The sequence below is a fragment of the Epinephelus fuscoguttatus genome, linkage group LG1, assembly GCF_011397635.1.
Source record: "Epinephelus fuscoguttatus linkage group LG1, E.fuscoguttatus.final_Chr_v1".
Lineage (NCBI taxonomy): Eukaryota > Metazoa > Chordata > Actinopteri > Perciformes > Serranidae > Epinephelus > Epinephelus fuscoguttatus.
Window position 1 is genome coordinate 6,751,350 of NC_064752.1, and position 23,750 is coordinate 6,775,099.

Here is a 23,750-nt window from a genome sequence, read left to right on the forward strand (position 1 = left end):
CTGCCCTGCAGGAGTCTTTTCACTTTCAGCTGTGGATACTTTCAGCCAGAAGGTGGCACCATCGCTCCGTTCTCTGCCTCAGAGTCCCACAGTGCAGCCTGTTATTCACAGGGAAGCACTGTGAGGTCAACTCGATCAACCTCAACCCATACATACATTCATACATACATATATACAAACATACATCATGGCTCTGTGTAGAGTTTTTCAGCATGTGTACATTTAGATAGAGCTGTTGGGATGACCTTTTTTCTTGTAAAGTTACACATATAACTTTATTGAAAGCCTCTGTTTAACCGTGGAGGTCACACCAGTCCTCCAGCTTCACACAGTTATGCAGGTAAATAACAGTCTCAGTGAGCAGAGCTGCTTAACCAGTGGTGGGATGTAACTAAGTACTTTTACTCAAGTGCTGTACTTACTGTAAGTACAATTCTGAGGGACTTGTACTTTCCCAGGTATTCCCATTTTATGTTAATTTATATGTCTCTTCCACAACAGCTGCACTCGGTCTGGCAGCTTTAGTCTTGAGCTGTTTTGCAGATTCAGATTATCAGTACAAAATACTGTTAATCAACTAAAGAATCATGGTGTATTTTTATGGATTAAACCACCAACATTAGTGATGCACAGACACACATAATTCATGGGCCTGGAATACTTTTACTTTTGGTACTTAAAGTATATTTTAATGCTTCTACTTTTGTTCTTACACTTATGTAAAGTTTTGCAGCCCACTGCATTGGCATTGAGGGAATGGTAGAAGGCACAACACGTTGGTGAGACACCTGCCAAACTGCAGAACACTGTCCGAACCCAACAAAACAATTTCCTTTGTCTTTTTAGCTAGTTATTGCTGTGTTTCCAGTGGTGTTTCAGCTCCCTAAAAATTGTGTTTTTTAGGAACCTGTGGCCCTTTTTCCAGTGAAGATACTGACATGTAAAGCGGTACTTTTTACTGAGACATTACTGCATTCTAGCGTGGAGTGTGCCCCCAAAAGCAGGAGCTTTAAGCCAAAACTGATCTTTTCTTAACCATAACCAGGTGGTTCTTGTGCCTCAACCTAACCACACATCAACTACAGCATTGTTAAAACGTAAAAAAAAAAAAAAGTTTCAATTCAGCTTCATCTGCTAAATGATATTGTACAAATGTCACATATCTGTGGTTTGCAGACACATATAAGGTCAACATTTTTTTTGGCGATGGCTTCAGTTTTAAATGCAGATCTTTTACTTGTAACAGAGTGTTTCTTCACAGTGGTATTGCTACTTTTACTTGAGTAAAAGATCTGAGTACTTATCCCACCACTGTGCTTTACTGGATTTAAATAAAGAGGCCTGAGAGTGTTAACACTTTCACATTTGTCTGACGATTCTGTTGTACACTTTTCAGGACATTTAAGTGCTTCTAAATTTTATCTTTAATACTTACTGATATATTTACATGTCTTTAGTCCAAATATTTAAAAATGTGCCAGGTTCAACAGTTGACCTGCCACTGAGCTCATACTTTAAAATAATACTGCCAAACTAAAGTATACACACGTCAGACTCACAATAATTAACATCAGCACTAACACTGAATGTAGGACAGCAGCAGTGAAGCTTCAAAGTGCAGTATGTGATTCACAATTGCTGCTGGTCTACCACTGCCTCCATCGTTAGCTTGTTTGTGTTCTTGTGTGACTTTGGTGAGTCTGAACTAAACCTTAACACCAAAGTCACACAATAGCATTAACTAACTGATCGCAGCAGCAGTGGACCAACAGCTCCCATGTTGAGTGAGGTAAAATGACTGTTTCTGTCAGTGGAGTCTGGCATCTCAGACACAGACAGATTTTTTCACATTTACTTCAGCTCCCCGTCAGAAGGGGCTGTCCGACTGGGAGGTAGTAAACACACAACTGGATAAATGAGACTTGTGGGCCTTTTCCACTGTCACTTTAGGCCGCGCCGAGTCAAGCTGTGCTGCGCCGATTTGTGTTTCCATTGTCAGTTTAGATGCACCATTCCACGCATGTCATGCTAAGCTGCACCACATGGACCTTCTGCAGAGTAGGTCCAAAAGCCAGATCACCCGCCCGCAAGCAGGTAGCATTTACGTCTTGCTCGAGACTCGACTCACCTCTGTCTGCAGGTTAACAGAGAGAAAGGCATTTTTAAAGTCTCAGTGTGTTCAGCTCTCAGTACATCTGTAGCTTCTAACTGAATCTCTGTGGTTCGGAGTTCAGTTCTCTCCTGCGTCCTGTTTGTACTTTAGATATCTGCTTTATTTTACTGTTTCATGTGCGCTATCAGACGTATTAGAAGTTTTGTGAAGTTGCTGCTAAAAACTTAACATTTCCTTATTTTCTGCTTCACAATTAAAGTTTTTACATTAGAAAATAACAGGGGACTTTTATTGTGAAGACTCTTTAGGAAATTAAATGTGTTCATCACTGAATTAGCTGAACTTTGATAGCAGCTTTTCTTCAATTAAGGCAAGTCTAATAACACAGCAGGGAGGAAAGTCAAAGCAGAAACAGCGACAGTGAGATGTTGATGAAGAGCTGCAGACAACAGGCTCTTAGTGCACCTCTGCAAACAGCTCACCTCCAACAGGTAAACTTCTTTTACCTGTCCTGCTGTGGAAAAACACATGCAGCAAAAACAGCACTCTGCTTTTAAACGTCATCACTCAAGACAAGCCGTCATCAGTTACAGACACACCTTCAAGAAAGTAGCCCTGCTGTAATGGGAATGCAAATCAATGCCGTGCTGGGCTGATGGCCCAAAACCAAATCAAACCGAACCAAACCAGCCCATGACTGTCGAAAAAGCGGTGTTGGATTTTACTACACGATTTGTGTACGAGTTTGAAAACAGACATTTTGATATAGTTTCACTGTTGTTTAACCTGGACCCCTATGACTTCATTTCATCAAGAATTTCCCCCATTTTTGAATTCCCCGTTCACTGGAGGCGTGCGGGAAACACAAAGTTTCATTCTTGAATTCAACCCAACGTGGGGTGAGTAACTGATATACAAATGGTCATTAGAGGGATGAAGTATTCCTTTAAGATTTGCCTGAATTACAACTAAGTGGTCTCAACCAAAAACTGCCTCACACTAAAAGACGACATGTGTACAGCAGGTCCACGTACCATAGTTTCAGATATAAAGTATAAGCTCAGCGGTTTGTGATAAGTGTCATAAAAATGAAAGGCAGGCTGTGAGTGTGGCCTGGTACCTTTCCCATTTTACAAACAGTGTTAATGTTTATAGCTGAGCTCTCCTGCAGGCTGCAGTCACCATGAGAAATACATGCGTGTGCTTTTGTGTGTTTTAAAAAGTGCAGGGTGGTCTCGTGACATTCAAACACTCTGCCAGCAGTTTAAACAAAAAATAGATCACATGAACAGTGTTTGATGTGTTCGTACCACTGATGGTGAGCCCCAGCTCCACTCCTCTTTTCTTCGGCAGTTTGACGTGGAACGTACCACTACTAGGCACCACGGACTCTGCAATAAATACACAGAGAAAAGCCGTCATTATGAAAAAAAAAGAAGGAACAAATAAGTCTTTTCATCCTGCTTAACCTTTGTAATTACAAGGCTTTTAGCTCTTGCACTTATCGCCTCTGAATTGCTCTTCTGCGGGGCAAACAGTGACTTCAAATCCTCACTGTTTGCCTGCATGAGTCATAATACTAACTCCAGCAGTTAAAACAACTCTACGCCCAGGCATAAACATGACAAGTGAAAGTCGTGAGCAGAGCGACCACTTAAGACTTTTTAACAAGCCATTTGGATCAGCTCCTCACTTCAGGATCCTCACCAAGAAGCTCCAATCATCTACTGATCACTGCAAACATGATGATCAAGTTCATTAGCTGCACATCAGTCACACTTCCTTTTGTATCAGAGTGATTAAGTTTCATGGACAGTGTCGTGCCTGACAGCTACTAAAAGTGGACAACAACTAAATTCCATTCAGGGCCGTCTAACTTATTTTGAAAGACTTCAAGAGCAAAAGTCTCAACGATTACATTTGGGAATATGCTGCATCAACTCTTGCAGTTTATTGTAGTGTAAGAAATCATTCTTATTACTCTGTTTGTGGGATAAATGCTAATTTCATAATTACTTGCTGGCGATGTTAACTCATTAAATGATGCAACATTATGAAAGGCAATACAAAAACAGTGAAAAACATGATTTATAACCGCAGAGACCTGCAAAGCCTTAATCAAGTCAAATCAAATCCAACTCTCTCATCGTGCGATCATCAGCTAAATATGTAGATTTTAATAGTTTGTGCACAATTAACTGTGGAGAAACTAGAATTACCACCCCATAGTTGCATACACCCACACACCAGTCAATTTTCTCTTACGTTTTACATCCATGTCTGTGAAAACATGCTTCACACTCATCTTCCCTCCGGTAGCACAGAAGATCTATACAATCAGTTTCAAGGTGGGCACCCATGATTAGTTTCACCAATTCAGTATCTGACCAAATGTCTCCACTTCTGTTCCTGAGATATGGTGTTAAATAATGGTCAGAAAAGAGTTTTCTGAAGAACATTATGATGTCACAGTGAAGTTGATCTTTGATCTTTTGGATATAAAATGTCATCACTTCATCATATTATCCTGTTAGACATTTGTGTGAAGTTTTGTCATAATTATTAAAATAATTCCTGAGTTATGGCCAAAAATATGTTTTGTTAGGTCACAGTGACCTTGACCTTTGACCACCAAAATCATTCAAATCAAAGGCCCAATCCCATTTCTACCCCTTAAATCTTCCACTTGGTATTGAGTGCCCTCGTTTGCGAGATAACCCTTGATGAGGGAAGTGAGAAATATTAGGGTGGAGATCCTTCCCAAAGAAATGAGACACCACTTCATGCAAATCGGCGCGGCTAACGTGTAGACATACGTCACGCGTAGTAGCGACGCAAGATACTGGTAGTCATTGAGGTTTAAAAATGTCGGCTAAACCGCTTGTGTTGTGGCGTGTGCTATCTTTATTCCTCTCCATCTGATGAATCAACGGAGAAGAAATGATGAAAACAGGAGGCGCCTACGACGTCTTCTAGTTCTGATCAATTTTGTTCGGGTAAGTCGATTACGCTAGCCCAATCATCTGTTGTTTGTATAGCCTACATTCCGATCGTACAGTAACAAATTGTTTTCCAAAACTTGATGAAGTTGCTGACTTCGCAAGGTGTTCTGGGAAATTTCATCTTCCACTTTGTTGTAAGTGTGGGTCGGGGCTCCCTTGGAGTCTAGGTCGGATGTGTGTGAAGTGTTTGAAACCACTTCCACTACCTCACTTCTGTTTTGGGACACCACTAGCCTCAACGTGAATGTGCACAACCAAGTGCAAGTGAGTATTTCTAGGGGAAGTGTGGGTGTTGGGACAGGCCCATAATCGTTCATTGTTGAGTCCGAGTAAATTTGAGGAAGTTCCCTTAAGGTGTTCTTAAGATATCACATTGTCCATGTGATGGACAGATAAACGGACTACCCAAAAACATAATGTCTCAGGCTATCACCGGTGCAGAGGCATACACAGGAGTTTGTACTGATGTTTTAACAGGGCAAATGTTGTATTTTCTAAGTTAATATTTATATGCAATGCACTTGAAATAAATATTGGCATATAATCAATTATGAAATACATTTCTACATCCTCATGGTGCATTTTTCATCAGTCTGTCTTTTTTTATTTAAAAAATAAATCAAAATGGTGAAACTGAACAATCAAAAACTGTTTTGTAAATCAAAAGGTTCTGTTTTGCATCAGAAACTATGTACAGGACAGAGATACAGAAGAATAACAGATGTAGGAAATAAAACCTAAATTCTAAAAATTCCACTGCTTCTGTGTTTGTGTTTCATGACGTGTTAACATAACTACAGTTCAACAGTAATGACATAACAGTAATACGTGGACATTTTTGCCTGTATTGTTTTGTTTTAGCAACTGAGCTAAGTACGGACGGACTGTGAACCATCTGAACCTCACCAAAACTCACCTAAACTAGCAGGGGGACCCAGTTGATTAGGCTTTATATATCAAAACAGACTTTTAAATATTTTCCTACTGAGCTCTTTTTGCAAGGCTCTACATCCTTAACGTGGGTCAATTAAAAAGAAGCCAAAAGCTTTATGAATCAAAACATTCAATCAATCAATCCGACATGCCTTCTAAAAAGCGTAGCAAACAGTGATACTTCATCATCATTGTACTCTACCTCTCATTTATAATCTGGCCAAAAATAAACCGTTCACACGAACTCACCAGCATCCACAACAAGAGTGAAAAACTGTGGCTTTAACTCCAGGATTTTGTCTTCAACTTTAACTTTAAACTTTCAATCATCAAGGGGTACGTTTTTAATATCTAATAACTAATTTATGGCAGAGCGAAGGCCATTTTCCACCAATGAATATCAAGGAAAATATATGTAGCTTTGGGAAGGCTAGAATAAAAAATGAATTCACACCCCAGTCACCCCCGTCCTCTGATAAATATACAACAGTCCCTACCAGAAAACTGCATAGAGCTGCAAACTGCTGCTCAAGTAATGAAAAACAGCAGACTGCTTCTTTCTACAGATTCCACTCATTAAATACATTTAATGTTAGTAATCAACAGATTCACTTCACACCAAACACAATGTCCTCTCAATGTCACCTTTCAGAAACTTGTAATTGATTGAAATCTGTGAGTGTTTTCAGAATCTTTTCTCCAACACAGATCAAAAGACGAGACTACATAATACACAGCGTTGAACTTGCAGTTCTTGTCAGTGTGCTAGTTAACATTTTCATGGGGTTAAAAGCATGTGGATGAGGCCATGCCCTGCAGTGAAGAGCTGTAATTACTCTCCTGCCTGCGCTGAGGCAAAAGCTCTCAGCAGCTGAGTTTGACCAGTTCATGCTGTCGGTGCAAACATGTGTATTTGTTCATTCTCCAACAAAACTGCTACATGTTTGCTAATAGAGAATGAACAGTGTATAACAGCTGCTTTATGCTGTTTAATCACACTCTAATAAAATGGTTTCAGCCCTCATAGATGAGGAAAAATACGCAACGGGTATCTGTCGCCTGTTGTTGTTGCAACAGCAGGTGTCTGAAACAATTCACAATATCCCATAGTTGACATGACATATAATAAAGCCACACAATCACAATGCAGAGTAGTAAGCAAACTAATTAAAGCAGAAATCTGGGGTAGATAATGAACCATGGTGGAACGCTACGAGAGATAGAAACCTGAGAATGTGGTACAATCTGAAACTTCACAAACCTGCTACATCGAATTCTATCTCCAGTGTGACCTTGTTGGTCAGCGCCGCATCTCGGAGAAGCTGATTGGCCTCCTCTAGTGTTCCATCTTCTGTGGGGATTCCATTGATTGACAGGAGGCGGTCTCCAACCTGCAGCAGGCCACACCTACAACAGGAGTTACCATGGAGATGTCAGGACGATGGGAAACACTGAATATTTACTGTCTAAACATCACTACATCTAACGGTTTCAGCGCTCTGAGACAAAATGAGTGCTTTCAAAAACTACAGCTCCCATGTTGTTTTAACAGAGCAGTTGTATTTTCTTGTGATGCTTTTGGACTTGTGGGAAATGTTCCTTACATTTTGAGTTGGATCCAATCACAAGTGGACTGGGCTAAATACAAGCGTAAACAACGCTAAGATGCATTCTGATCAGATCGCTCAAACCACTTGCCGGGGTGTTCTGGAGCACATTTGATTTATAGACGCTCATGTGTCCTGATGCATCCCAGACAAGGACTTCAATGCAGGACGTGGTGACTGTTTCAGTGACAGTGTGCTAATGTTCTACAATTTTGCAGACAAAGATCTCTACAGATGTACCAACATAACCGCTAACGTGACTAGCGAGCAGCTAGTGAGAGTGTGGACGTAATTACTGTGCACAGGACAAAAAAATTGCACAATCCTAGGTTACCGAAAGAATGACCCGCCCTACTCTCCCTGTGATTGGCTAGCATTCACCTTTTTTCAATGGATTGGTCAGGTTTGGCTAGGTAGGCAAGAGGAGTAGGACTGGTTAGGGTTAGGGTAAGAACGTCAGGGTAAGCCAATCAGAAGCAGAGTAAGGTGGGCCATTACTTCACTAACCTAGCATTTGCAAATTTGCTCAACCCTTTGACCCTCTAGCATACGTATGCAGGCATTAATGTGATCTGAACACAAGTGGTCAGCTGGACACCCATGATAAATGGTCAGGTATTGTGTCTCAGCTGTTCACCAAACATATGTTAATAACAGCTATAATCAGGCTCAACATGATTTTAAATGAGGTTTTCTTACTGCTAGAACAGAACCTGTGGGATCTGGTTTTATTTTTGGCTCCCCATAGGTAAGGTTTTGTCAAAAGAATCATCTTTTCTGGTTGCAACTGTTGGAGCTTTGTGGGCCAAAACATCTCAGTTCATCCAAGTTCTTTGGTATCTTTTAAAAAACCTTAGGCTGTTTTTCAGTGGGTATAATATCCCTAAAAAGCTGAACCAACAAGACCTTGAGAGAGGTAGAGGTTTCATCAAAAGTAGTGCTGTAAACGTTTGTTAAGCCATTAATAGAGGAGATAAACGAGGAACCCCCTGAGGTTTCTCTGGCCAAGTCACCAGAAGAAAACGTTGGCATTGTACGTTTCTGCAAACCACAGATTTGTTACGTTCACATGTTACATACATATCAACATTTCTAAACTGAAGTAGAATTTGAGTGTATGAGTATACTGTCATCTGGAGGTGGAGACGATGGTGGATGGCGTGACACCAACACAAGACACCTACCAAGCCATTTCTTGCCAAGACCAATCTATGAGACCATCAAACAACAGAACCAGTTGTGATTTAGCAAGTTGTAGCTGTTTCCAGCAGCTTTTGGGCACAAAAAACAGCTGCTTTTCACTGAGACATCACTGCACCGTTGCCAGGATTTTGCCCCAAAAACCGAGTATCTTAAGGCCAAACATGATCTTTTTCTAACCGTAACTAAGTGGTTTTTGTGCCTTAACCTGACCACATGATAACCACAGCATTGTTGAAGCGTAATGTTTCAATGTATCTGCTATATAATAACGTCCAAATATAACACATTCGTGGTTTACATGAACGTACAATGCCAACAATTTCTAAGCCTATTGGGTTGATCTCTCAGTGATTTTAGTCTGAACGACCCATAAAAGGTTCCTAAAAGCAGAGGGAGATGAAGGTTTCCAAAAACATCCTGGAATAAAACCTGTTTTTGTAGCTATTTTCTGAGCCTATTTAGATATGATTACCCCCCTGGGTTAAAATGATCCCTGAAGGGAAAGAAAAACTCAAGCACGTAGGTGTGCTAATCGTCAGCAGCCTCCTGCCTGGGATCTTCTTCCTTTAATCCATTTTACATAGACAGATGAAACCCGAAGAGCTTCAGACTCCCTGCTGTGTTACATATCAAATTATTTTTTAGCTACTGTAGCTTTCAATGCTGCTGATGAATTTTAAAGATTTCTGCCTTCAAAACATTCACCCTTTGGACACCCCCAAAGCTGGCTTCTCGCTACATAAATTAGTTCTGCAGTGAAAAACAATACAGCAACTATATTCTGCTTACAGCGTCAAAATTCAGATATAACAAAATACTTACTGACAAATAATGGTCAAAGCAAGAACACAATTTTAAATGCACTCAGCTAGTTTCTGTGCTCCTCTTCTAATTGTTTTTTCTGGTAGTGCAATTTCTTTAATGGTTATCTCTGTTATTCAATTACTTGTTTGGCAGATGCTTTTGTCCAAAGTGATGTACCAATGAGATTTGTTATCCCATAAGCAAAGAACACTTCTTGTAATTGAGGTTTGGCTTACTTATGTATGCAAATAGCACCACAGCAGCGCTACATTGGCTTTGGCTCTCAACACATCATCAGCTTTCAGTATTCAGTGGCCATTAACATGAGCCATTGCTTTCCAACATAAAGAGCAGAGATGCTGAACCTTGCCGCAGTGGATTTAATGTGTCCTTTATGTCACTCATTGTTCAAATAATTTTAACTTTGTCCTTGCTTTCTGATGACCTGAAAGAGTTTCATGTGTGTCAGAACTGCACAATATCACGTTACAATCATACCACGATCTTAACAGGTAGATTATCAACCCAATCGCCAGCATAAATGTTGTCCTCTACCAGATGACAAAGTCAGTTCATATACTACGTCACTTTAGAAACATTGATATGATATGTATGAAATGTTCAAATGTATCTGGGGTTTGCAGATAGGTATAATAACATTTTCGTGTAGCGACTGGGCTGTGATTTTAACATTGTGGAACTTCAGTCAGACTGAGCTAACTGACACACAGCAATTTATTTTTATACAATGGCTCATATGGCATCTAACGAATTAGCACCTAACAAATTAGCGCCCCTACCAGTTACGTTAGGCTTAGGAAAAGAATTATGGTCGGGCATCCTCACGTTACATACTTAAAGTAAAGTTACGAAGGTTAAGTTTAGGAAAATAATTATGTTTGGCCATCGTTAGGTTAAGTACGTAGCTTAAAGTTACGTACTTAACATAAAGTTAGGTAGGATAAGGACACGTAGGTTAGGTTAAGGAAAATAATCATGGTTGGGCATCCTCACATTTCACACTTAACGCTAACTTACACAGGTAAGGTCTACGAAAGTAAAGTTACATAGGTTAGGTTTAGGAAAAGAATTATGGTTGGACATTACTGAGTTAGGTCCATAACTTAAAGTTAGGAATTTAACGTAAAATTAAATAGGGTTAGGACGCAAAGGTTAGATTGAGGAAAAGAATCAAGATTGGGCATCGTCACATTACATACTTAACGTTAAGTTACGTAGGTTAGGTTTAGGAAAAGAATTATGATTGGGCATTGTTAGGCTAAGTACGTAGCTTAAAGTTATGTACTTAACATAAAGTTATATAGGATAAGGACACGTAGGTTAGGTTAAGGAAAAGAATCACGGTCGGGCATCCTCACATTTCGTACTTAATGCTAAGTTACACAGATTAGTTTTAAAAAAGTAAATTTACGTAGGTTAGGTTTAGGAAAAGAATTATGGTTGGACATTATTGGGTTAGATCCATAACTTAAAGTTAGGAATTTAATGTAAAATTAAATAGGTTTAGGACACAAAGTTTAGATTTCGGAAACGAATCATGGTTGGGCATCCACACATTTCACACTTAACGCTAAGTTACACAGGTTAGGTCTACGAAAGTAAAGTTACATAGGTTAGGTTTAGGAAAAGAATTATGGTTGGACATCATTAGGCTAGGTCCAAAACTTAAAGTTGGGAATTTAACGTAAAATTAAGGTTTAGGACGCAGAGGTTAGACTGAGGAAAAGAATCAAGATTGGGCATCGTCACATCACATACTTAACGTTAAGTTATGTAGGTTAGGTTTAGGTTTAGGGAAAAACAGCTGGATAAGTTAGATTTGGGAAGGTAAAATTACGTAGGTTAGGTTTAGGAAAAGACACCTGGTTTGGCGCACTCTCTCTCTAAGTTACTGATGAGTTACTTAACGTAAAATTCTGTACCTACCGTATTGTCACGACGTGATGACATATCTTAAAATTAACTCTATGTTCACATGGTTTTACATGGGACACAAACACACACAAACAACATTCGCCTGGGGGAAAGTCCTGTGCTTGTTTGACCCTTCCACCACTCTCCTTATCCAGCCTTCAGCTCTTTATACTACTTTCTTCTTTACTCCCGACAGCACATTTGTCACATTATTTGCAGCCTCCACAATTATATGGGTTATACACAACTTCTGGTGCATTACTTTTTTTAGTTATACATACGAGCAGTGCATGTGGACAGCCTAGACACAGTGATGTAAACCTCTGCTACACTCTGCTCTGTCCTCTGCGCCCGGTGAGCACAGCTATGTAGAGAACCTTCAGTGGACTACTGGGGAAAATGTAGACAAGGTGATTGTAACTGCAGTTCACTTTTTTTTTTAATAGCTTTAGGATCAAATGTCATGACTGTCGTACACTGAACTAAAATAAGAGCCCTATTATTAAATGCTATGACATGATTACAGTGGTTATCCCTTTCTGCCCCGAGGAGACTTCTGACAGGAGAAAATGAAGATGCAGTGATTTGTCTCACTTTAACCAGGCCTCGCCTTCATGCAGTCACTGCCCTTTGGATTTGCAGGGCACTTATGATTTTCACTTGTGTGCATGTGACACACACACACACACACACACACACACACACACACACACACACACAGAGCTGATATATCCTCCATTAAGCCATGAGTAGGTGACCCGTATTAATGTACGGTCAGACATCTTTATCATGATCTACTGAGTATTAAATGTTCAGCCAAGACTGTCGTCCCTGTCTCGCTGTCCTCTGTTTTCCATTTTTTATTCTCTTCACTACTTTTCTGTTTCTCTGCCTGTTTTTTTCCAGTTTTCATTATTCTAAACAGTTCAAAGAAGTTTCCGTCCCTTTTTTACCTGTCTCGCTCTCATTCCTTTCATCATCTCATCTAATTTCTCTGCTCATTATTTTTTCCTTTTGCTTTTAAGTCTTGCAAGGTTTTTATATTAGCAGCCCTGTTGCTACAAGAAAATGTTGGCATTGAACACTTCTGCAAATCATGGATATGTTACATTTGTACGTTTCACACATGTATCAGCGCTTCTAAAGTGATGAGTCATATGAGTGGACTTTGTCACCGGGGGGTGTAGGGGACAATGGATGGTGTGACACCTAAGCAAGATGCATACCAGGCTGCAGACCACAAACAAAAGAATTGGTTGTTTTTAGCAACCTGTTGCCGCGTTTCCAGCCAGGATAGAGCCACCAAAGCCGGCTATTTTAAGCCCAAACATGATCTTTTCCTGACCATAACCAAGTGGCTTTTGTGACTAAACCTAACCTGGGGCTGCTCAATTAAGGCAAAAATAATAATCACAGTGTCAAGTCACGCAGGGATGAGCAATGGAAGCCTCAACTTGTGCTCTCCCTGCCTTTGGGTTAATAGTCTCTTTTTCATCCTCAAATGTGCTCAGATATCAGGACTTTAATGGGCTATATTCATTGAAACCAAAATATGTCCGGAGATTTAAAAATGTTTGTCTGCTTGTGGTATTATGGAACAAAGAAAACTTCACTTTGCCACACAGACCCAACTTCACGTGTCACGTGCAAAGAACCTGCAGCTAGACCCATGGAGCCCAACATGGCCCAGATTCACAGGATGCTGAGTAAGATACTGGAGGAAATTGCAGATTTAAAAGAAATACGACTGTCAATGTGTTTCATGGATATGAAGCTAACCTCCCTTATCGCTTGCATTACGGAGAGATAAGGGAGACTTGGGGAGGTGGGGCTGAGCACAAACCCTGGGAAGGGGTGCGCTTGATTAACAAAATAAAAGACAAAACAGGAGCGACATTGGTACACTTGTCATGTGGCACAAAATGGGTGCATGGGTTCAGCAACAGTTCCTGCTCTATCACCAAAATCCAATTTAGCAGTGCTTCGCTGTGAGAAATATTGTATACTCGTTTAATTACCTGCAACCGATTTTTTAATTGTTAATGTCGAGACAGAAGTTGAGACAATAATCTTCAAACTTCTCTTCAATAATCTGAACTATAACCTGAACAGTGTTCGCCTTTTTTGTCCAAAAGTTACTTTCTTTTGCTTTTTAAACACATCAGCATGTGACCTCATGTCTTAATTGTTCACTGTACACTTACAGTCAAATTGAAAGTACTGGCAGTTTGAGTTAAAACACTGATGATCTGAAGTGGCTCACTGCTGACTTAGTAAAATCACACTATAGTGTTTTCACTGTGGGACAAATTGTCCAGATGAAATCAGCAACTACTGCAACATAATGAGGTTTAATCATTTTGAATGTTTGGGTGGTATTTCTGTCTCAGTACCTAGGTCTTCCTGTGGTTACGTCAAATGTGTAAAAGCTTTTAATTATCTTCAACTTTCAAAGCAAAATTCAACAGAGAATATCTTAAATAAAATTCTACAGATTATTAATTTAAATTGGTAGAGTGTAACATTATGCTCTCTCAGGACTCAATTTAAAATTACTTTGAATTGAAATATTAAATAACATTTATGGAAGAACTTCCAGCAGCACTAATGCAGGATAATTACAGGTTAAACCCTTACGGGAGGATGCCCTCGCTGGTCACTGCTGAACAAGACTTCTGTTTTAAAGACTACAAACTGTGGTTAAGTGTAATTCAGGGTGGTGTGAGGGGGTTTATTTGGATTCATCCTGTCACCCGAAGAGGAGGCTACTTATCGATTCCTTCAACGTGGGCGAGGGGAGGCTAGCTAATTAGTGTTGTTAACGTGGGCGCTAATGGAAAAGGGAGTGTGGCCTCAGGGTGCAGAAACACACCCAGCACTTAGGGAAGCTGTTAATACAACTGGAACATCAATCAGCAAACACACACCACATACACAACACAGACACGATTTCACACAGGGAGAATTAAATGAAGTTCTTAACACATAAGCATAAATTAAGTGCAACAAAAGAACACACACACACACACACACACACACACACACACACACACTTGCACGTTAATATTTGGAAAACCCCACCTACACTCATGTGAATACAGTAAAGGCTTAGAAATGTTCATACACCCACACGTCACAGTGAGCCAAGCAGAGCTGTTAAAACACAGTCTCACAAACACACACACACACACACACACACACACAGAAAATGTAAGTAAAGCTGCTAAAACAGTGTTAAAGTAAGCATATGTTCTCTTTAACTCACTCACTCACACACACACACACACACACACACACACACACACACACGCACACACACACAGTTAGTTTAACTGTACTACAACAGCTAGTTAAATCACACAGATACAAACACACTGTTACAACCTGTCCAAATAATGTACTTTACGACACCCAGGCACCTCACTATTCAGTTCAGTTACGATTCAGAGGGAAACAGTTTGATGATATAATGATTATTAAATGTTTATCATATTAATTTAATTATAAATTCTATATTTTGGTGGTTTGAGTTGAAGGTGTGAGAAAGAATATTATCAGTAACATTGTTAACACTGTGCTACATTACAGAGAAATACAAACCGTACTAATGAACCATCATTAATATAGGCCTATATTTTATCTACAAGTGCACGTCACACACTGAGCGAGCCGCCTGTTAATGACGCTGTGGGCTAATGGGCATGTAGCTACTTCCATGTTTCAGATGATACGTCATGTTTGTAGTCGACCAATGAAGATGAGTTTACATATCACCTTGGGTTCGTCCTTCACCTTCTCAAAATGATCCCACACTTTGGATTTCCTGCCCGACATGTTATTAACTAGCCTGTGGAATAACCGCAGGTACCAGCCCTGGAGATTACCCTGACTCCTGTCTGACTGCTGAGCGTGGACACTTCCTGTGTCTGTCCTTTCAAATTAAAGTCACACATGGTCCAGTCATATAGGTTTTAATTTATTTTGACGTTTGTTTTTTTTTTGTAATCAAGCAACCAATGAAATCTTGCCGACAAATGACTTTTCTGGTCGACCATTAGTTTCACATATTTCTGTGAGACCAGGTTGATCTCACCTAAGATCACATTTTTAGCCCTGCTTTCAGTTTCCCATTTTGCATGACTTCATAATTTTACTTTATAGAATGTATCTGACTGTTTGAAGTGATGACTAACTTTGTAGTATAAAGGACATGTAGAATAAGACAAAAATCCTGGTACAGATTTGCTTTAGTGAGATACATCTTGAACAAACAAGGAAGTGAAGTAATGTGTGATGTTGTAACTCCAAATTAAAAGTCTAACTTCAAACATAAGCTCATATAGTATGTTGAACATTTTGTGGCAAAAGGGATTTACATCACAGAACAGACACGTGGTAAAGAACATAAAGACGTCATGTGCAGTTCATTGATGGTGTGTGCTCACCTCTCTGCAGAGCTGTCAGGCTCTATGAACCGGATAAGTGGGGGTGCAGACAGCGTTTCGGTGGCAAATATTCCTCCCTGCAGCTGGACACCAAAGCCATTGAGAGGGTCGCCTGTTAGGACGACCTCACTGGTCTCTACATGAACTACCTGACCACCCGGACCCACCGAGCTCGACGCCAGGGACACTGAACACACACAGGAAAGATTTTTTGATTATTCATTTCCCTTCAGTTAAATGATATCACAGCACAGACAGAGAGGCATATGGAGCTTACAGGAGCTTTTGTGCTCTTTCTTTCTCTGCCGTCGTTTGAGCAGCGAGTTACGTGGACTCATGGGAACTGTGGGCCTGGGCAGGGTGCTGGAGCTCTGGCTACTGGGGCCTGATGTAGTTGTTGAGCCGGGAGAGAAACTGGCAGACACCAGAGCTGCAAAAAAGAGAGAGATAAGAAAGACAGATGGTGTCAATTGTTCCATCATTGCTACACAGAGACGTGACGACACGGACTGAAGAATTAATCAAAAGCAAAAAGAGACTGAAAAATAAAACATGTTACAGATAAATCAGTTAGTGCAGGAGGGAAAGATTAAACAAAAGGGATGAAAAAATCATGACAAGAGTGTAATTAGCGCCTCATGTTGTATGCCTCCACGCACCATTCAAGTTTCTCTTACAGTTTACGTCCATGTCTGTGGAAACATTACCACAGATTCAAGGTGGACACCCAAGAGTATTGTCACTAATTCAGTATCTGACCAAACGTGTCCCCTTCAGTTCCCGAGATATGACGCTGAATAAGTGTTTTTGCAGAACATTATGATGTCACAGTTACCTTTGATCTTTTGGATATAAAAGGTCATCACTCCATCATTTTATCCTGTTAAGACATTTGTGAGAAATATCGTCATATAAAGCCTGTGAATTTTTATGTTATGTCCCAAAACATGTTTTGTGAGGTCACGGTAACCTTTGACCTTTGACCACATTCTAACAAGTTCATTCTTGACTGAGTGTGGAACGTGAGGAGAAAATACCGTGTTTATAATTTAAAATAACACAACAGTGCATAACCGAACACATTTTTCAATACCATAATCACTTCATTACAATTTTAATTTTGTGTCACCTAGCCTACAGACATAACTACATAACGCCCTCGACACACCGGACGTGTTAGTGACACATTAGTGCGGTCCGGTGTGTCCAGGGCGAAGCCTAGTGGCACGGGTGCGTGGATGTCTGTTCATCTTTTCGTTCATGTCCTTATTAATGCACACTTTATAACTTGCTTGTTGGATTTATTAAAAACGAACAAATGAAAACTAAATGTCTTTGAATATCTTTATTATCATTTAAAAACGAAAATTAAAATGACCGGTAAAAATAGATTATGATCGGATTTTTATGACCCTGTCAGTCAAAATGACCAGCGATGAAAAAGTCTAGCGCAACGTCTGCTCCCTAGTGTAGTGGCTAGAGCACTCATCTTCCAGGGTTTGAATCCTTCTGGGGTCAGAAGGAGTAACTCCACAATACGAGTCCTCAAACAAGGGCGCAACTCAAGCCCGTTGTAGACAGGAGATTCAAAACGTAAAAACGGATTCATTCATTCTTGGGTCCAAGTGGATAACTTCCCTCAAGGCGTTCTTGAGCTATCATATTCATAAGAATGGGACAGATGGACAACCCGACAGCTACGGCTATCGCTGGCGTGGTGGAATTAAAAGCAATTCATTCATCTTCTAACCGCTTCATCCTCTTGAGGGTCGCGGGGGGGCTGGAGCCTATCCCAGCTACATTGGGCGAGAGGCAGGGTACACCCTGGACAGGTCGCCAGACTATCGCAGGGCTATTAAAAGGAATTAAGGTAGGAAAATAAATACAAAGGGAGAATGTAGAAAAACACAAGTCCAACAAGACATTTTTTAAAGTTTTTTTTTTCACATCAGGAGATGACTATACCTGAAACAGCAAAGGAAATATTAAACCTCGTCAGTGTGCTGTAGCACCCTGATGGGTTTCAGTCCACCATCACGTTAAGCAGTTTCCACAGTGTTCTTCAGCAGCTGTTGTGGATGTGTTTCCACCACCATACAATGTTTTTAATAAACTGCCAGGGTAGATACATTTAAACATTTGGCATAATGTAAGTACGTGTTTTTAGGTGAGGAGCCACATTTGCCACAACTCCTGTTTCACCAAGTAGCATCAAAATGTAAGAACTTATTTGCATATCGTCGATCTATTTCCATTATTATGTTTTCCAGACGTCCTGCAGCAAGACTGACAGAAGACAGAGCTGAGTAAAAGCAATGAGTCACAGAATGAACGAATGAACAAATAGATAAATGTCACTGTTTCTGTGTTCTTACACTTGCAGTAGTCGAGACTGTTGATGGTGTTATTATTTGAGGCGGTCCACGACTTGTTGAGGGTGGCGCTTGTGTTGCAGAGGGTGGAGTTTGAAGGGTGACAGTAGTTCACACAGGGGTCCCAGGAGTGGGGGTGGTCCGACTTCTGAACCTTCACTGGAACACACAAGAAGAGGAATGACTTGAAGACAGTGTATTGACTCACATTAATTCCCTAGATGCCTGCCTGACGCTTGACATGTGTGACATGTCTAATGATATCTTCAACATGTCTAACAGCCATGATTATTACATCTTTAGAGGGGCCCTGTGAAGTTATGTTTTTGTTATAAGTCTAATGTGTAGGCAGTGACGGACTGGGACCAAAAAGAGGCCCTGGAATTTTTTGACACAGAGGCCCCATGGCGGTGCATTGGCCAGCCAGGGGTGAAAAATGTTCATATTATTTTACAAAAAAATATGCATTTTTATGTCACTTTAGATCATCAGTTCCTTATTTGTGAAAGAACAGGCATGGTGTCTCATACCCCCTCCCACATATTACTAGGTACTATGATTGATGATTTTACACATACTAACAATACCATACCAAAAACAATACCATTGGCGGAACGTTTCAGAGCGCCACAGAGACACAGACTGTTCCACAGCTACCACAGAAACTCACACACTCACTCACTGCCTTGATGCACAGTAGAAGAGGAGATATACAGACACAGTCATTATGAATGATAAGATTGATTTGTGGCTTGCATGGGAGCATGTGGAGAGCTAACTATATGATGAGAATGCAGAAATTCAGAACACACACCACGCAATCAACTCACTACAGTCGCACTGGTACAGTAGACAACAATGCACAGCACACAAGATAATAAGGCAGCAGCAGAAACCCCATAAATTCAGGCACGTTCAAAGGCCAGACTAATAACCTCAGTTAATAATACTAGCTCTATGTCTACCAAAACATGAAAATCTGAAATCAAACACCACACAACTTCATCCTGAAGGCTTAGCCTACTTCCACCATTAACTATAGGCGCCCCCTCTTGGACAGAATACAGCACAACCAAATTATAACAACAGAAACATAAATGTTACAGCAGCCACAATGCATATTACAATAGCTTCACCAAAACATGACAAGAGCACTGCACAGCTCGAGTATAAAAATAATTATGTGTCTCTCAGTGCCTTCTTTTAAATCTCTTCTTAAGACTCACATTTATCGTATGGTCTTTTCTTAATTGATGGTTAATTAATTATTGTAACTGTTTGTAAATTATTTGATGTTTTATTGTTTTATGTACTAATTGTTTTTATTGTGTAAATGTTTTTATTGTTAAGCACGTTGTAACTCTGTTTTGAAAGTTGTTATACAAATTAAGTTATTATTATTATTATTATTATTATCATTATTTTTATTATGTCTTAACTTTAAGTAGTTAGCAGTCTGCAAAGGAGTTTGCTCTTCTCTGAGGCAGAGGCCGTAACGTTACTGTTAGCTGCCCTTGCTGCAGAGGTGCTCGGTCTGTCGCCGCTGGGTAAACACTTTTTTGTAAATAAATCTGATATTTTCGCATACTTTTCACTCTCCGCGAGCATAGCTTTCCTTTTTTTCCTCTCCATTTTCTCCGCTCCACCCTTCTCCACCTGTCTTTTCGGGCCTCGATCCATTTTCTTTTGTTGTGATGTTGTCGCTGACGTTGAGTGCATTACCCATCTTTCATTTGTCACTTGTCAGATGTCAAATGTCATCACTCAGTGATCGTGAGAAAATGTTTGATGACCAAAAACACTTTATAGGCTATTACCGGTAGCCCCATTTCACTCATATTTATTTAAAATTATTTTTAGGCTACCAGTTATATGTAGCCTATATTGTGGTTGATAAAAATGTTTTGGGCCGCCAAGAGAAGATTTATTTATTTTATTTTTTTAATTTTAATTTTTTTTTTTTTCTTGCCTGGCAGCCGGCCATCTGGCATTTGCCCAAATGCCAGATGGCCAGTCCGTCACTGTGCGTAGGATTTAGTGGCATCTAATGATGAGGTTGCAACCAACTGAAACTTCTCTCATGTGCAAAGCCCATAGGAAAAGTACGGTAGCTCATGTGAAAATGTGAAAACATAAAAATTCAAAAATGCAAATGGCCATATTTAGAGTCAGTGTTTGGTTTGTCTATTCTGGGCTACTGTAGAATAACATGGCGGACTCTGGAAGAGGACCAGCTCTGTATGTAGATACAAACTGCTCATTCTAATGCAAGGAAAACACAATTATTCTTACTTTCAGGTGATGATAAATGATTTAAAACCAGTAATCAATATGATTTACACTGTCTGCCAATATACCTACTTAAATCCTACACACCGAACCTTTGATATTCAGTGTTTCACACAAAAAACATTGTGTGAATCCTTGAAGTCTTAAGACCAAAACACACTGGCGACAAACAGCGTGCATCGAAAAATACGCCCCTATTATTTCAAATGTACAGCTCATGGGCAGCGGCTAGCACTCCTGGACGTGGTGCCCCGCAGCACTTTACGCCACTGTCCTATTTCCAGCCTCACCACCCTCTGAATAAATTCATTTTTCCCCCACTCGCTCTCTGCTTGTAAATATCGGCTCTTGTAGCAGCTCTTTTTCTCTGCTCCTATGGCAGCTTGACTCCTCTCCTCACCATGAATGTATAAAGAGAACTCTGTGGCTGTTGCTGTGTCTCTGGTGTGACGAAGAATGTTTGAGAAGAGACGCATTGTTGAGGTCGAGAAATATCCTGAGCTAAATGACCCACAATCCCGTCATTATAAAGACAATGGCCAAAAAGATATTGCTTGGTGAGTCATAGCTCTGCAGAGAAGGAGGAAGTAAAGATCTTTCAGGAAAAGTAGTAATAACTTTGTGTGGTTGTCTGTGTGCTAGGGGCGTCACTTGACATGAGTCACCTGACGTGCCACGCTTTGGTGGCGCTGGTATGTTTTCAGCTTAACAATCACGTTAAATGCATTTCCTTTCCTGCATTGTGTACATCCGTGTTTATTAGCTTGCAGTCTTCATCTTTGGCATGTTGCTATGCTTACATATGTCTTACTGCCACCAACTGCTGATCAGTGAAATAGCATGAAACCAGTGGACACTGTGTTATTCATAACATGCTGTAATAAGCAAGCTTTAGAGGAACTGGTTGGCATGTTTACTCAACTTTGAACAAAGCTAGACCAGCTGTTTCCCTGTCTCCAGTCTTTGTGCTAAGCTAAGTTAGCCGACTGCCAGCTGTAGCTTCATATTAACCATACAGACATGAGTGGTGCTGATTTTCTCATCTGACTCTCAGCAAGACAGTGAAAATGCATATTTTCTATAATGTTGAACTTCAAAGAGAGAAACACTGCCATCTGTTGAAAAGTCACTTTCCTTCAGATGTCGGGGAGAACCTCTTCTGGGGGAAACTCCCACTGAGAGCATCAGCATACATTCAAGGCTGAAGTCTGACAACCTACACGGCTTCATGTGTAATTCCTCACCACACACACTTATCTCAACTCTGAAGCTGATCCTAAGCTGTCCTGTGCTGCCACATCCATCCAGCAGAGCCTTTGTTTCCTTTGACATGTGAGTCATCCCATCTAAACCGCTCTGTTGGCGGGAGGTCTGAGGAGCAGAAGTGTCGGGCGGCCCCGGGGTGAGATTTGAGAAATGTGGTAACATTTTCCAGTCTAATCCTCCGTGAGTAAAAATAAAGTCATTAGGTCCAGCGAAACACACTGCAGAGACAGATGTGCTGACAGGAAATGGCTACAGTCACAGATAGATGCACACATGCAGAACACACTCTAATAGACAATATAGATACACACTTATGCTGACAATATTTTAGAGCGGCATGTCTCTCATTCATTTGCTACTCTTTAGTTTAGCAGTAATACTAGCTCTATGCTGTACTACAACAAAGCTATTAGCCATTCATGCCACACTGGTTAGTTGGCTAACCACCACCACTCTTTATTGGTCACCACCCAGGTCCAGTGGGAAGCAGCTAAAGTTGCTGCTCATTGCGGGATTACCGCTGCTAACACCATCCTGACCCATGGTGGCGTTTCTGTGGAAACTGTAGTGTAAGATCTAATCTTTAATCAGGTAAAGGTGTTATACTGCATAGACTGATTAAGAGTAAAGTTCATATAACAATGTTTCATGTATAAGTTCCTATAAAACTGTTTGTTATGCATCTATGTGTGATGAAAACACTGTTATACAAGTCAATGTATTCATAACACAAGGTTATGTATTCACATTGAAGAGCACACATATACCACACCATGTACTGTTTAATAATAACACACACACACTCTAATGTTTGTATTGCATGACACACACTCTAAAGTTCACATTGCATGAAGGCGCAGGGGATTGTATAGAGAAACTCCCCAGGTTTTATATGTTTTTAAAAAATAAAGTGAAACCAGGCTCAAATCTAATGGTGGGAGAATTTGGGGATTTCCAGGCCCAGGGATTACACCATTAGGTCATGTTTGGACAAGGGCCCAAGGGGACTGCCACCAATAGATTTGGACCAGATGGAAAAGGGCTAAAAAGAAAAAGATCTGCCACCAATAGGTTTGGGCTCAGGAAGGAAGGGCTAAAGAAAAAGGGTGGAGATTCTCTCGAATCTTCACCAGCATAAAAGGGAGAGCGCAGAAAGTGAAACTTCAGTCTTGCACCGGAGCCTGACTCATTGAGTTGTATGTGTTGAAGCTTGTGAACACATTAAACTCGATTGCACCAGATTCCATTTGACTCCAGTGTTTCTCTAAGTGTCTGCTAACTGAACCTAAGAGATTCAGAGGATGATCTGCAGGAGAAGTAGAAGACGAGGTCGGGAGCCATCTGGCCCACTTCCAGGCACCGATTTTCGCATCAACAAAACGTTGTGGCCACCCTCTAGTCTCCCAGAGGTCGCCCTGGTGAGTAAGCAGCTTATTTTTGAGTAATGAAACATTTTCAGTGAAATGCAGTTTTGGTTGTTGGGAGGGTCATAGGGTCTTCATTCAGTGTCCTTGTGGCCTTAGGGCAGAATCTCCTCCTGAGCCTCTCAGTGCTGTCAGGTGTAACCAGCACCTTCTTCACTAACTCAACAGGTTGAAAGGCAGTTCAATGATTCAGTGATTCTTGTGGCCTTATTTTTGTAGCAGCAGGTGTACACATCCTTTATGCAGGGTAGAGCAGCGCCTATAGTGTGCTCAGCTGAAAGAATCACTCTTTGTAAGGCCTTGCAGTCCTGTTCGCTGTTGTCTCCATACCAGGCAATGTTCCCTGTCAGGATGCTC

At 40.6% G+C, this 23,750-nt stretch overlaps 1 protein-coding gene across 7 annotated transcripts in view; it reads right to left on the reverse strand.

The window, feature by feature from the left end:
* Positions 1-23,750, reverse strand: part of LOC125901746 (glutamate receptor-interacting protein 2-like) — a 438,014-nt gene that overhangs the window by 26,346 nt on the left and 387,918 nt on the right. For all 7 annotated transcript variants that reach the window (XM_049597920.1, XM_049597754.1, XM_049597836.1 and 4 more), the window contains exons 10-14: positions 18,418-18,573; positions 16,320-16,472; positions 16,043-16,229; positions 7,310-7,455; positions 3,424-3,504 (exon numbers count right to left, since the gene is read on the reverse strand). In XM_049597920.1, coding sequence (XP_049453877.1) covers positions 3,424-3,504; positions 7,310-7,455; positions 16,043-16,229; positions 16,320-16,472; positions 18,418-18,573 — 723 coding nt within the window. The remainder of the gene's footprint in view (positions 1-3,423; positions 3,505-7,309; positions 7,456-16,042; positions 16,230-16,319; positions 16,473-18,417; positions 18,574-23,750) is intronic.